General features: G+C 43.5%; 1 protein-coding gene across 1 annotated transcript in view; it reads left to right on the forward strand.

Moving 5' to 3' along the window:
- Positions 1–15,209, forward strand: part of NIPAL2 (NIPA like domain containing 2) — a 57,153-nt gene that overhangs the window by 30,957 nt on the left and 10,987 nt on the right. The window contains exons 4-6 of the mRNA XM_076329356.1: positions 5,268–5,327; positions 7,312–7,433; positions 13,439–13,535. Of these exons, the coding sequence (XP_076185471.1) occupies positions 5,268–5,327; positions 7,312–7,433; positions 13,439–13,535 (279 nt within the window). The remainder of the gene's footprint in view (positions 1–5,267; positions 5,328–7,311; positions 7,434–13,438; positions 13,536–15,209) is intronic.

The raw sequence follows: 15,209 nt of genomic DNA on the forward strand, positions 1-15,209 counted from the left end.
TGGACAAGGGTGAAGTACTCAATGACTTTTTTGCCTCAGTCTTCACTGACAAGCGCTCAAGCCACACCGCCCAAGTCACAGAAGGCAAAGGCAGGGACTGCGAGAATGAAGAACCACCACCCACTGTAGGAGATCAGGTTTGAGACCATCTAAGGCACCTGAAGGTGCACAAGTCCATGGGACATGATGAGATCCATCTGCAGGTCCTGAAGGAACTGGTGGATGAAGTTCCTAAGCCACTATCCATCGTATTTGAGAAGTTGTGGCAGTCCGGTGAAGTTCCCACTGACTGGAAAAGGGGAAACATAACCCCCATTTTTAAAAAGGGAAAAAGGAAGACCCAGGGAACTACAGGCCAGTCAGTCTCACCTCTGTGCCTGGGAAGATCATGGAGCAGATCCTCCTGGAAACTATGCTAAGGTACATGGAAAATAAAGAGGTGATTGGTGACAGCCAACAAGGCTTCACTAAGGGCAAATTGTGCCTGACAGATCTGGTGGCCTTCTACGATGGGGTTACAGCATTAGTGGATAAGGGAAGAGCAACTGACGTCATCTACCTGGACTTGTGCAATGCACTTGACACTGTCCCACACAACATCCTTGTCTCTAAATTGGAGAGACATGGATTTGACGGATGGACCACTCAGTGGATAAGGAATTGGCTGGATGGTCGCACTCAAAGAGTTGCGGTCAACGGCTTGATGTCCAAGTGGAGACCAGTGATGAGTGGCGTTCCTCAGGGGTCGGTATTGGGACCAGCGCTGTTTAACATCTTTGTCAGTGACATGGACAGTGGGATTGAGTACATCCTCAGCAAGTTTGCCGACAACACCAAGCTGTGTGGTGCGGTCGACACACTGGAGGGAAGGGATGCCATCCAGAGGGACCTTGACAGGTTGGAGCGGTGGGACCATGCAAACATGAAGTTCAACAAGGCCAAGTGCAAGGTTCTGCACGTGGGTCGGGGCAATCCCAAGCACAAATACAGGCTGGGTGGAGAATGCATTGCGAGCAGCTCTGAGGAGAAGGACTTGGGGGTGTTGGTTGATGAGAAGCTCAACATGACCTGGCAATGTGCACTTGCAGCCCAGAAAGCCAACCGTATCTTGGGCTGCATAAAAAGAAGCGTGACCAGCAGGTCGAGAGAGATGATTCTGCCCCTCTATTCTGCTCTCATGAGACCCTGCCTGGAGTACTGCGTTCAGCTCTGGGGCCCCCAACATAAGAAAGACATGGACCTGTTGGAGCAAGTCCAGAGGAGGGCCATGAAGACAATCAGAGGGCTGAAGCACCTCTCTTATGAGAGAGGCTGAGAGAGTTGGGGTTGTTCAGTCTGGAGAAGAGAAGAGAGGAGAAGAGAGGAGAAGAGAGGAGAAGAGAGGAGAAGAGAGGAGAAAGGAAGGGAAGGGAAGGGAAGGGAAGGGAAGGGAAGGGAAGGGAAGGGAAGGGAAGGGAAGGGAAGGGAAGGGAAGAGAAGAGAAGAGAAGAGAAGAGAAGAGAAGAGAAGAGAAGAGAAGAGAAGAGAAGAGAAGAGAAGAGAAGAGAAGAGAAGAGAAGAGAAGAGAAGAGAAGAGAAGAGAAGAGAAGAGAAGAGAAGAGAAGAGAAGAGAAGAGAAGAGAAGAGAAGAGAAGAGAAGAGAAGAGAAGAGAAGAGAAGAGAAGAGAAGAGAAGAGAAGAGAAGAGAAGAGAAGAGAAGAGAAGAGAAGAGAAGAGAAGAGAAGAGAAGAGAAGAGAAGAGAAGAAGAGAGAGAGAAGAGAAGAGAAGGAGAAGAGAAGAGAAGAGAAGAGAAGAGAAGAGAAGAGAAGAGAAGAGAAGAGAAGAGAAGAGAAGAGAAGAGAAGAGAAGAGAAGAGAAGAGAAGAGAAGAGAAGAGAAGAGAAAAGAGAAGAGAAGAAGAGAAAAGAGAAGGCTCCGGGGAGACCTTATAGCAGCCTTCCAGTACCTGAAGGGGGCCTACAAGAAAGCTGGAGAGGGACTTTTTACAAGGGCATGTAGTGATAGGACAATGGGTAATGGCTTTAAACTGAAAGAAGGTAGATTTAGATTAGATATGAGGAAGAAATTCTTCACTATGAGGGTGGTGAGGCACTGGAACAGGTTGCCCAGAGAGGTGGTGGATGCCCAATCCCTGGAAGTGTTCAAGGCCAGGTTGGATGGGGCTTTGAGCAACCTGGTCTAGTGGAAGGTGTCCCTGCCCATGGCAAGGGGGGGATTGAAATTACATGATCTTTAAGGTCCCTTCCAACCCAAACCATTCTATAATTCTATGATTCTAAGTCCCTAACCCAACCTCCTGCTCACAGCAGGGTCAGCTTGGAGACCACCAGGCAGAGAAGAGATGGTGGGGGGAATGTGTTGGCCACCTAGCATGTTGTCCTAAACTGCCTTTTCTGGAGGAGTTAATGTCTTAAGCAGCTAAATGCACCTGAGACTGTGAGCTGGAGCCCAAAGGAGATAAGGAAGAGGGGCAGAGCAGCTGTGAGGGCTGTGCATTTCTCACTGGGCTCCTGGGGTACACTTTGGTGTCTGCCATTTGTCTTGCCGGCCAGGGAAAGCTGCAAAGCCAGCAGAAGGCAAAATGAGCAAACGCCAGCCTGCATTCCTGGGGCTCGCAGGCTCCCTTCATACCCCTCCTCTGGCCCATCGTTTCTAGTGAGCCACTGTCTGTGTCAAGCCAATCTGCCCTTGGTTTCTTTGATTTAACCTGGTTCAAACCCACCCCGCAAACTGAAGAACATAAGAGACTATTTAAAAGTCAAACTTATGGAGCTCAAAAGCCAGGAAATTAACAAAATGAAAGGTAAATTAAAATACTGTGTTAGCCAGCGTGTAATAACAAGGTGCTCTCTTGGCTGTGCTACCATAACTTGCTTAAAATTCAGCCCTGAAGGTAACAGCCAGAGTTTGCCAGGCTTCTGATCAGTCATGCATGTCCTCTAGCATCTCATCAGGTCTGTGTAACTGTTCTCTGCTTCTTCACTTAGATTTACCCCATTTGCTTTTCTTCTTCACTTGAATGCATATGAAGTATCGGTGGCTTATCCACAGGGACAGTTGTCTTTTATGTTCAGAGTCTCTCCTGGGTGTCACTCTCCTCACCTTGGTGTTGCACCTCCCCTCCTACTTCAGTTTTTCCTCCAATCCCAGATGGCCTAATATATGTTCTTAAAACCTCTCCTATTTTTATATTCCTTTACATATTGCACATCATAAAGAGCATTAATTATACATACTTTCTGTTAAGCTCATGATCTCTTGTGCACTACCAGCTATCTCTGGAGAAAGAGCTTGCCACATTTGAATGCATTATTAAAGCGGATGACAGGCTGAGTGACAAGTTTCATTATCTGGATGCGTTCTAGTGCCTCCCTGTGCCCACTGCCAGCCTCAGAGACTATGATCCCCCCAAGCTGCCATTTGTAATTTCCAGAGAAGTAGGCAGTGGAATTTTGGGCACAACTCATCTCACCCCAAATTGGGTGCCAACACTGGAATTGAGCCCTAAATTGCATTTACTAGATCTCTGCTGTATACAGAGAGCCCAGACAAGGGGTTACTCAAAAAAAAAAAAAAAAAAAAAAAAAAAAATCACTGAAGCATCAGTTCGTTAAGCAACAGGTCTTTGCTGTGACAGTGACTGCCTAGGTGGGTGGGCTGAGGTGGAGTTTGGGAGGGCTATGACAGCAGGGAGACAGAACAGTAATTAATTCCTGCACTATCTTGGGTTGCTGCTGCTTCTTTCCTGGTTTTCATCCTCTCTCTTTTCTAAACCTAGGTAGCTCTGCTATTACCAGTGTTGCCTGGATACCAGTGTTTTTTCTCCAGCAAAGTTGTCACTGAAACACTGAATAAAGAAAACCATGTCAGGCAGCTTAATTTCAGTGAGGCATTTTCAGTTGAAGATTCTTATTGCACTTACTCATTTGCATAGATCTCCATCACCCTTGATACAGTTTAAATTTATGACTTCTGCTAGATCTGATTTTCTACTGGCTGGATAATACAGACGTAATGCTGAATTCTAGTTCTCTGTTTACCTCTTGGTATGAACCTCCCTAGATTTATCTAGAGTACATCTACTAGCTAACTGCAAATTAAATTTTCCATCAGAACAATAGAGATAATGAGGCAAAGATGGTTGCAAAAAGGTTGAACCGTTATTTCAAGAATAAACCAAGAATTTCACACTGTAGGCAGGAACAGAGCTCTTGTAACAGCATCCCATGATTTAGGTTCAATGTGTCCCTTCACTGTCGCTCCTGGGCAGTCTTTCTTTGAGGTTTCTAAATGAATCTAACATTACCAATGCATCTCTCCCAAAGGCCTTTCCTCATCTTTTACATAGGAGCTGTTCAGCCTCTGTTGTTTCTTCTTAGAGGTAGACGTTCTAATGTTGTGTGCTGGAATAGAGCCATCTCTCCCAGGTGGCCAACAGTCTCATCTATCTTAAGTCCAAACCCCTTCTTCACTCTCTAGCACATGTCCATGCTGAGCTGCTTACCAGAAATCCTGGCCTGATCACTGCTGCTGCTCACCCACCCACTGCTGTCCATCCCGCAGAGGCAGGGCTAGGAGCTGGCAGAGGGGAGATGCGAGAGCTGAACAAGGGAAAGAGTCGACCAGGGAACAGGAGGTCATTTCCAGGGCTCACTTCCATTTTTCTCCTTCCTCATTACAAGTCACTCTAGAAGACCAGGGGCAGTACTCCTGTATGGTACATATGTTGGTTCTTCCACCTGCTTGTTTGCAGACATCATGACCACTCTCTTAGTTTATACTAAGTATTATGCTTTTGCAGTGGCTTTCTTCCTCTTGGTTGTACTGCTGCTACTTTTCTTATACTAATACATTGAAGTCTAAAGAAGCAGAATTTTATCCTTTTATGAGGCACTTTGCCTTGAGCAAGTCCATACAGTGAGTTGGTGGCAAAATGGGGAATGGAACAGTAAGGCTGATCGGTGCCCAGCTTTCCTGACACTTCCACGTGTGACTGAATCAGAGCAGTTTAAGCAGTGTCTGCGTGGGAGACGGGAAGGGTATTGCATCTCTTCAACCACATAAGAGCCCGCTGGATACGTTTAAAATCTTACAAAAACTGAAGGTTGGTTGGTTGGTTGTCAGAATGGACTCCTGGCTGGTTATATCATGGTATGGTGCAACAACAACGGTTATGAGATATATTTATACTCGGCCCAGGGCATCTTTTTGCTATAGCACTTGATATTCTATCAAATATGAAAAATGTCTTTATATTTCTGTTCTAGGTAGTGCATTTATTTCTGTTTTATTCCTAAAGAAGACCATGAGGGCTGCTGATATATTGGGTAAGTAAGCATTTGCTAATATGGACATGTGTGTCGCCATATGCTTAGCAAGCTGTAACTCTCACACAGCCCCCCACCTTCACACTCCCACTTTCCTGAGCAAGTGTTTTGAGGCAGATACTTTCAAAATTGGGAAGAAGTGACAAAAAGAGAGAGAATCTTCAATGCATGTGGAAAAGACTGCATTCCCAAATCCTCTGCTCTTATAACTGTAACTCATTCCTTATGTGTCCTTATTGCTCAAATTTATTTTCATTGTCTATTTTTGCCTCTGAGGTTGTATTTAGTATTATCTTTACGAGTACAACACAATTTTAATAAAACCAATGAAACTATTGAGTTATTCATTCAAATATAAGATTTTTTTTTCTTACTGCATAGACATTGCACAAAAATTCAAGCTCAATTAAAAGTGACAACTTCCCTTTCGGTATTAATTTTATCACTTCAGAGAACAAATAATCATGTTGTCAATGTTTTGTTGGGAAACACGGTCTGCACTGTAAAAGCATGTCAACATTTGTTTGTGTCCAAGATTTCTTTGCATATCAAAACTGCCCTGTTTGAACACAGCAATAGTGAGAGACAAGCATATTTCAGGGTTTGGGCTTTACGCAAGCTACCTCAGCTGGGACAGCGCACCTGATGTTGCTATGGGGCACCTGGTATTTCTGTGGGGTTCCTAGCATCTAGGCTTGATTGTCCATACTGTAACAAGGACATCCCAGCTGTTCTCATGAATGTTTTGGAGAGATCTGTTCAGTATTCTCCCAGGAATATAATATTTATTTAGGTTTGGGATCCAAGTTTGCCAGCTCAGCTGCTACGTTCAAAATCCCCCCTCCCTTGACTGATCATGTTTCCCTTATGGCCTTATACATTGTGTGTTGCTTTAACTAGTGTTCAAGCACTGATTTATTTTATTTCTGTGAGTTTGACTTTGCAAGAAGGATTTAACAATGTTGCTACATTCCATAGGAATGAGCTGTATGATGGGAAATATGGTGATGTTTTTGCAAGCACATAAATATAGAACAGTTCTGCTTTTCCAAAGGAACTGTGTGTGATAGCAGTGCCAGCAAAGTCCTCCGGATGTGCTTTGTTTTGTATTCCTGAGCCTTGTATTCCACACCAATTTATAGGTTTGCCAAGAATTTTAAAGATTACTTGAAAAAAAATTGATTAGCTAATAACTTCCTTAATCCAATACAGTTTATGAGCTCAGGATCGGCTCACTTCTATCTCAATACCTTGATGAACATCTGTGTTTGTCAGCTGGCTGTCCACAAGGCAGAACTTCCAGATTTTTATTAAAAGCACAATAAGGCAAGTTTGACCTTGAAAAGGGGCCCTGGCAACCTAATGGCTGAACAGTCTTTTGCAAATCAACCTTTTATAAAACAGTTCATAGGTCTGCAAATAGAACAGGGAGCGGCCAAAATGTTGGCTTCATGACAGCTTCACATGAGCATCGGACCGGGACATATCTGTTGTGCTTAATGTTTCCAGGGCAGGTCCATAGCTGGTGCAGATCTCTGTGGCCACACTGACTTCAGGAGAACTGTGTTTATTTACCCTGGTTAATGATCTAGCTGTCTGCCTCAGTAAGCAACTTGTCCTTTCAGTTTAGGGTAAGTTTATGTGACCTGCTTTGTGCCTGTGAGAAATACAGAGGATCGATTCTCCTTTGTCATGCACTCGGTATTAGAATTGAGAGTATTTGAAAATGCATTGCTGAGTTGGAACCCTAATTCATGAGGCTTTACTGACAGCTTTTTTCATATTTCCAATATCCTTTGAGTCTTTAATAAAAATTACACTAGATAAGACCACAAATGCAAGGCAACCCAATTACCTAAGCCCAGACCTGATTAAATGGACTTAAATTTTCTTCTAAAAACTATTTTCGAGTCAGCTGGAGAGCAAGGATGACCATGATTAACAAATATTGTATTACCAAAATAATGTATCCTTTTCTTTAAAGGAGGAACACTGACAGTAACAGGGACATACTTGTTGGTGACATTTGCTCCAAATGTACCCCAAGAGCTCACAGCAAGACAAGTACAGAATTACTTAGTGAGCTGGCCTTTTTTGCTATATTCGGTGAGTATCTTGTTCATACTACTCCCTAAATCAGAAAAACTGGGGTTATTGGGCTTTTTGCAGCATTATGAATTAGTGGCAGAAAAACTGCTCCTGAAGATAAATTGTGTGATTTTCATAGGAGAGAGAGCAAGTCTCTGGGTCATCACTCCAGTCCCCAAGCTGAAAATACGCTGAACCAAAAGATGTCCTTCGAACTACGCGCCAGGAGAAAGTCACAGTTGTGCAGGATTAACGAGAAAGGAAAGATTTTGGTTTTTAGTGGGCTTGAGGAAAAATCTAAATATTGGCACTGCTTATATTTCCTATATATGTGCTCATGCCACACTGTCTGCATGTACACCTAAGTTACAGTGCTTTTCTGGAGTGTGATGGACTTGTGCTTTTAAAAATCAGGCTACGTATGCTCTTGGTCCTGCTTTTCTCTTTCATATCACTCTGTTTCAGCCCGTGTTGCTAAGCCTGGCCAAAAGGAGCTTTGTATGGAGTTGAAATGTGGAGAGGCGGCCTGCTTCACTGCCACTCAGGTTAATCTGAACCTGAGTTTGAATTCAAATACAAAAATACCATTTTGATTAAAGTATCTGTATACAAACTTCAAATACCATACGTCTTCTTTGATGTATTTAATTAGCATCAGGAACAAGACCAGAGTGAGTAGAAGGATTTTCTCTCTCTCTTTTCTTCTGGAATGCTGAAAATTTGTTCCTCCAACTGAATGTAAAAAATGCAATATAGGAGCTTCAGAAGCAGTTACTTTTTTCCCAGTAAAGTGACTCATTTGGGTTAGACTATTAGTGCCCAGGCTTTTCTCAGTAGGAAGCTCAGTTAGAAAGCCACCGAGTAGACAGTTTAAGGACCTTAATCTTTTAGCCAGCCTGCAGGCTTTAAATACATCTTAACTATCCATGAGACTACTGATCAAGCAGAAAGTACATGCTAACACAAAAAATTCTTGATCCTCTTGCTCAATTTTTTTGTGCATATTAAAAGCTCCTGAAAGATGGTGATACAGCTCAGTGGAAGAAATGAATGATCATGCTACATAAATCATAACATGCACTTTCAATCAGGCAGTAGAGAGGCTTTTGAAGGCAATGCCCAAGAGTTTTGGGGTACTCAGTAAGGGTAGCTTCAGCCTCAGCAAGAGCTTCAGCAAATCCACATAATCAGCAAAGGGAGAGGGACTTCCTTACGAGGTGGTTCAGAACAGGGGTCTTGGTGCTCACTGGAGGACCCTCTCTCTTTCCTACTGAACATCCCCCTCTACCATGCAGTTCCACCTATAGATACTAAAACAGCCTGGCATTTTAGGCACTGATTTTAAATTGCTGCCTCATCCATTTGTGTAGAGGTGGTGGAGTGAGAAAACTCTCCATCTACGCCCAGAATTCTCTGTGCTGTATGGTCTTCACATTTTCTTAAAATCAACAGGTTGCTGGAAAAGGGCTTTTTCCCATCTGAGGACTTTTTTGACTTTGTTTCAGGAAAAGTTAATAAGAACACAGTTGAATGTCTAGGAAGACTGTGCTGTATTCTTCTTAGGAGACATTATGAGGAGGTGGTAGGTAACCCCTGGACTTTCTTTCCCCTCTTCTCTCTTTTTCCTGCCTTAGCCAGCATCCAATTCTACATGTACAGCATGAGTTGCAGGGAAGGATGGAGCAAGTACACAGCAAATCTTGTTGAGTTAACATATCAAACTTCTTTATTTGTTCCTTCTGCTCCCTGGATTCATCTGTTTTGAGCTTCCTCTGTCCAAAGAAGAGGGAGGAGTGAAAGACTCCACAAGAGACTCTGAGATACCAGCCTGATTATCCTGGTATGCTGCTGGAAGTTCAGGCAAACCCTGCTGTGAACATTCTCTTTGGGCAGGGAACTAGCTCTTCATGATTATTTGTAAAATGCCTAGCACAGGTTGGCTGCCGAGATATAAAAAAGCACAGCAGAAGTTGCAGAGTTTCCAGTATAAATATATAGCAAGGAGACAATACAGGAGTATAATGCAGTCCAACAGTCTTTCTAAAAGTAGCCCCAAAGTGTGGTCTGCTGAGAAATACAAAGCCCCAGTGGTACAAAATGTTCTGTGTGGGTGATAAACCATCCCCATGTGGCACTCCACTGGCATCAGAGGAGTTCTGCAGAAATAGCCTCTAGTTCCCACGTGAGACAACTTTGAGTCACCTTCTGAGACTTTGCAGTAGTATAATCATGTCTAAGCAAGAATGACTATCCTAGCTTGGTTTTTTTTCTCTTTTGCTTATGTGCACTTTGAGTCACTACAGAAGACATCAATTATAGATGAAGCTCTTAGGTTTCCCTAAGCAGAAGCATAGTGAGTATTGGGTTGTTAATATTTAATCTCTGTAAAATCAGGTTCAAAGCATTTCTGCTTTTCCTTCAAAGTGCCTAGAAGACCCTCCTGGTTCATTGGTCCCTATGTTGCTGTATATCCCAGAAAAACAGTTGGGGCAGACAATGTGATATTTTGTTCTGGTGCCTTCTGGTAATGCTTAGAAACATGAAAAACATCATGATTATAAAAACATGTTGATGAGATGTGGGCTTGAGGACTTCAGTAGAGATTAGTTATAATAGCAAAAATGATTGTAAGCGGGTCAAGTTCCTTCAATTCCTCTAAACAGAATATGTAAAGCTGATATAATCTATGTGCTTCCCATTCCTGGACTTTGTATTTAACACTATCACAGCTATCAACTGTGAGAGCGAACACTATTTCAGGTAATTCTCAGGACACAATCATCAGTAACAGCTAGGGCACCTCGGGAGGGTCCTTGTCTGCGTGAGGTCCTGTTAGGAGCCATGCACTCTGCTTGCAGCGTGACTCAAGGTGATGGCCTCTCCCTTGTCTTGTGATTAAAGGTGACCTGTAGGTGTGTCACTGAGTGGCAGAGAACCATGGAAGAATAGTTTGGCTGCTGGGCAGCACGAGGTGAGAACTAATTGTTTGAATTTCATGCTTAGTGTGCGAGACTTGACAGAGCTGAGTAAACTTAAATAACAGCCCTGAAAAGCAAACATCAGCTTTCTCCCTAGGTTCGGCCACAGGACTGCCATATCTGGCCCTACACCACTGCTGCTCTTGGGTCTTCCCCAGGAGGCAGAAGTAGCCAAGCACACAAACCTGTGCACCCCTTCCAGAACTGCCATCAGGGACTCTTTTATGTCCTTTTGATGGTTTTGCTTGGCTGTTTCCTTTCAGAAGTGAGTCTTCTTGGGGCGTTTGTTTGCTTTTAAACAGGAGATCACAGCGGAGCTTTATGGTAGCTTTAGCAAGAGAAGAGCTGGTGACAGGATGAGGACCGATGGAGGTCTGATGGACAGAGCCAGCAATAGTGACTTGGCTCAGTCGAGGTCAGTGGTGCTTGGCACTACCTGCCACTCTGGGGGTCGGAGTGATGTGGAAGAGGGAGTGGAGTGCCAGAGCTGGTGTGATGGAGTGGTTTGAGCCAGCGACTGTCCCTGGGCTTGTTTTTGGATGATTGTTCTTGCGTAGTTTGAAATCTAAGTCACAGGGCAGATGATGGTGCTTCCTTCTATTGGCATTGCGATTAAAGTTGTCTAGGGGATATGAAATGAATCAATACCTGAGGTGTAGCTGGCTGCCTACAGTAGGGCTGTCTCATGGGTTTCTGCACACTCTGTGGCAACCAGTCCGAGGGTCTGATGAGAGGTTTGCACTGGGGAAGGAAGCAGGTCTCACAGTGCTGTGTCACCTGCTGCCACAGGCGCCATCCCAGTAACACCATCCTGTGTGTGAGTCCTGAACTGGCACGTCATGGAAGAGGATACCTGGGACATCTCTGGAACTTGTTTCTTAGCCTGGGTACCTTTCCATGTGGGGAATATTTATTTAGCACAGCTTTCTTCCATTGTTAGCAATTGGTCACTGTCAAAACAGCAACTGAAGCTATTTGGAGGCTGTTGTAGCTGCAGCCTGATAATGTGATATTCCCCTCTGGCCCTAAGATGTGTTTGCCAGTGGCATGAAGAGCGAAGCTGCTACCTTTACTTCTCCTCTCGAGTTCCCTCAAAACCCCGTCACAGTTTTCCACAGGCAGGCCAAGATGAACTCACATGTCTGCAGATCTTAACATGACTTCTGCCTTGGTTCCCGATTTAGACATGCCCAGTGTGACACTGTTGAATAAAGCTGGGGAGGCTGACCAAGTTACTTACTGTGAGACTGAGGCAAAGGCCTCTGTTCTACCATCTGGTGGCCCAGCTTTCACCTCTGGGTGCAAGCCCGGTGGGGAGGGATGTCGCTCTGGAGGGAGATGAGACCAGCACTCCACAAGAGATTGCAAAGATTATTAAACAAGGATTAGTCCAGGAATGCTTTTTTCTAACCAACAGCAAAATGCTTTATTGTATTCAATACATTTTACAACACCCCCTCCCAACTCTGCTTTTTTTTTTTTAATCTTGTGATAAGTATTTGACATTTTTTAAAGAAATGTGGTATATATCCAAATTTGTGTTTTTAATGTTCTGAGATGCAATTGTCTCTCAGTTGTCTTTGGGAGCAAGGGATCAGTGTGAAAGTAAATAAAAAAATGAATTAAAGCATAATTATGTTCTGTTCATATTTTTGAACACTACTAAACTGAGGGAGGTGTGAGTGTGGTAGAGAATTTTAGAAAGCTGATGACTGCTTTCCTGCTGCAGTCACTCTCCAAAATAAGAAATCAGCTATGTTACATTATATAAATGCTGCTAGTAACTGTTCAGTCGCTTCTTTGGAAATTTCATCAGCGCAACACGCAGGTCTTTTCAAGTCTAGTGCTCCCTTATGGTGACTGTTGGTTTAAGAGTGGAGTGGCATTATAAAACATAAATTAGTACGTTGGTGACGAAACCAAGGAGATAGACATGAGGTTTTTTCTATTACTTGTTTTGTTGGTAAAAAATGACAATAACCAGATTCACTAATGATGACAATCTCATTTTTTGTCTTATTTCCCCCATTTGATTACTTTCCAACATGCACAAACTTCTCTCTCTCCATGCAGTCTCTAAGGCTACCAGGCTTCTGAGCACCTTTCAGTGCAGAGGTCCATCATCCCTGTTTTCATGAGTCTTCTGGGCTTCACAAAAGCTTTCTGGCTCTTGCACTCGCTGTTTTCTTTAGGCATAGAGGGGGTATTTGGGCAACGTGGGTAGGAGGGAGAATACTCACGCTTTTGAGATGGCAAAAGGCAAGAGTTATTAAGGGAATCTGCAAAGAGACACATTAACAGCAAGTCAGTAAATTTAACTATCTGTCATTTAGCTGTCAGATGTTATTGAAGGAGCAAGTTTGGATCATGCACAGTGTAGGTAAAGCCGCTTCAGCAGCTGCACATGTCCTGCAGTGTGGTCTGCTAGTGTGCCATTGAGCTTTTCAAGGTAAGCTCCTGACAGGTACCTGTGATTTGAGAATCACCGCATGAAATAAATGTTTTCTTCCTTACGATGTATGGCAGAAAGTTTGAACAAAAAGACAGCGTTTGGGGGGATTTTTTTAGTAGGACTGGGGAGAAGGACAAAAAGGGTAGCAAAAATAAGCTTGCATGTCACAAAGAGTGACACTAGGAGTACCACAGCTAGAAGGAGAGACTGTTGTTCCTCCAGGTAAGTGCTTTACTCCATAGGAATTATAAACAGAGTTTCTGTAAGAATTATTACCAATAAACATGGGTATCTTTGCTGTCACATTAAAAAAGTCTTCTCAACACTACCAGTTACAAAATGTAGCTAGAAGTGCAAAAAGAAAAACTAAAGAAATAAGAAATGCTCAAAATTTAACTTTTGCTGTAATAGGAAAGATGAATGACAACAACTGTTTGATAGCTCAGTCAACTGGCAATAAGGTTAGTTTTTGAACCTTTTGAACCTTTTTGAACTGTTAGAGCATAGAAAATGAATGTGACATCTGAAAGACTTTGAATGAAGCATTTATTACATAGTTTCACAGCTCTAACTTTCTTCCCTTTTATTTTCAGATCCTAGAAATTATCATATTCTGCATTCTCCTCTATTTTTACAAAAGAAAGGCTGTGAAGCACATCGTGGTTTTGTTAATGATGGTAGCACTACTGGGTAAGAACATATTATTCACTTTAATGTTCCTGTCTGTTACTTGATAATTCCTTGTCACTCAGTCTCCCCAGCTAGTTTAGATTAGGGACATTTCAAAGCAGTGTGCTGAAGGAGAATCATTGAAACGTTTCACATGATTCTTACTGTGGTCTCGTTTTGAAGAGAAAAGCTGATTATGAAACATAGTTTCTATGCTTATTGCTGGGACTATTTCTTTTTACAGATTTCCTGAAATTAATATGCTGTGTGCAATAGTATTCTGAAGCTTTTTTTAAATAACACGTTAGCTTTAGATCCTGGGAAAGGGGACTGTCTGAAACTTTGTTTTGGAGAGCAGGCTAGCTGTGAAAATCAGTTCTTTAGAACAGAGCAGCTTAAGACCTTGTAAGCACTCTGTAGGCAAATGCAGTGATATGCTGTGACTGTACAGGAACTTTTCTTTGAATTATCTATGCCTGTTTGCATATGCAACATTTCATGCTTTACCACCTTTCCAGAAGCATAGCAAGAACTCAGTGGGCCACTGAAGTTTGCCTTCTGATTAATGTTGCCACAATCAATACCCAGGGAAACAAGGGAGATCATTTTATCAGGCAGCTTTCAAAAAAGTTAAACTCGAATCAGTTTTGAAAAACGTCACGAGGCTATCTCTAAAGCTCTACTGCTTGCAGGCATATTTTAAGAGTTTGTCACTAACCCGTGTCTTCTCCATGAAACCCTGATGGGACACCGCATTTCTTTGGTTGAAGTGAAAGGTGCTTGAACTGTGCCACTGAAGTCAATGGTTGTCTTTTCACTGAGTTCAGCGGGTGCATGTATCAGTCTGCAAAGACTTATAAAGCACATTTCTAATGGAGCTGGTCATGAGTGTTTCGTTAAAACAGAATTTCACTAAAGTTTGCCAGTTACACCATTTGGATTTAACTGAATATGAAAAACCCTCACAGATTTATTAACTGCCTTCCTTCAGGTCCCTGACTGGTTTCTTACCCCGCTGAAAAGCTCAGACTTTCAGATCAACTTTTTTGGGACAGTCTTCCCATTTAAGTTTCCCAGTGCTAGGAACATTAGGATCTGTAGCTCTGCAGAAGCCTTGAACGATTTCCATGCTCCCTGAATGAGACAGAGATGGAAGAGCCCCAAAAGCCTTAGGTCTAACTGTTCGACTGCTCTTGGTTTGTAGGAGTGAAGTGTGAGCCCAGCCATCCCTCAGCTCCTAGCATGGAGCCTGGGAGCTTTGGCAGAGCTCACCTGAGCTGCTCTGCAGCTTCCAACCCTGCCATGAGGAGTGTGAAGCATGGTGCGCTCCTGAGCGATGGGTGGGTCCAGCCTCCTTGTTGCATAGCTGGAAGCCTGAAGATCCCCAGATGGGCTTCCACGCTTGACTGCTGCAGTTCTGGGCAGACCCACCATGATGGCTGCCCCAAGCAAGGTCAACACATGGCTCTGGGAGACCTGGGCCATTGGGCTGTGTAGCGCTGTGTGCTTATTTTGCCGTGGAGCCTGCCAGTTCTGATGCCACTGGTGCCAAAGGGATACATGGAGCTGCTGAACAGCAGTGGGGCTGCAAACCCGTGCCCCAGCAGGCACTAACTGCAGTTTGGTGGTCAGGCTGCAATCAACCAAAAATAACAATTTCAGCTGGTGGCTGCTGAGGTTTTGGTAAGCATATTC

This window comes from Aptenodytes patagonicus, chromosome 2 (genome assembly GCF_965638725.1).
Source record: "Aptenodytes patagonicus chromosome 2, bAptPat1.pri.cur, whole genome shotgun sequence".
Classification (NCBI taxonomy): domain Eukaryota; kingdom Metazoa; phylum Chordata; class Aves; order Sphenisciformes; family Spheniscidae; genus Aptenodytes; species Aptenodytes patagonicus.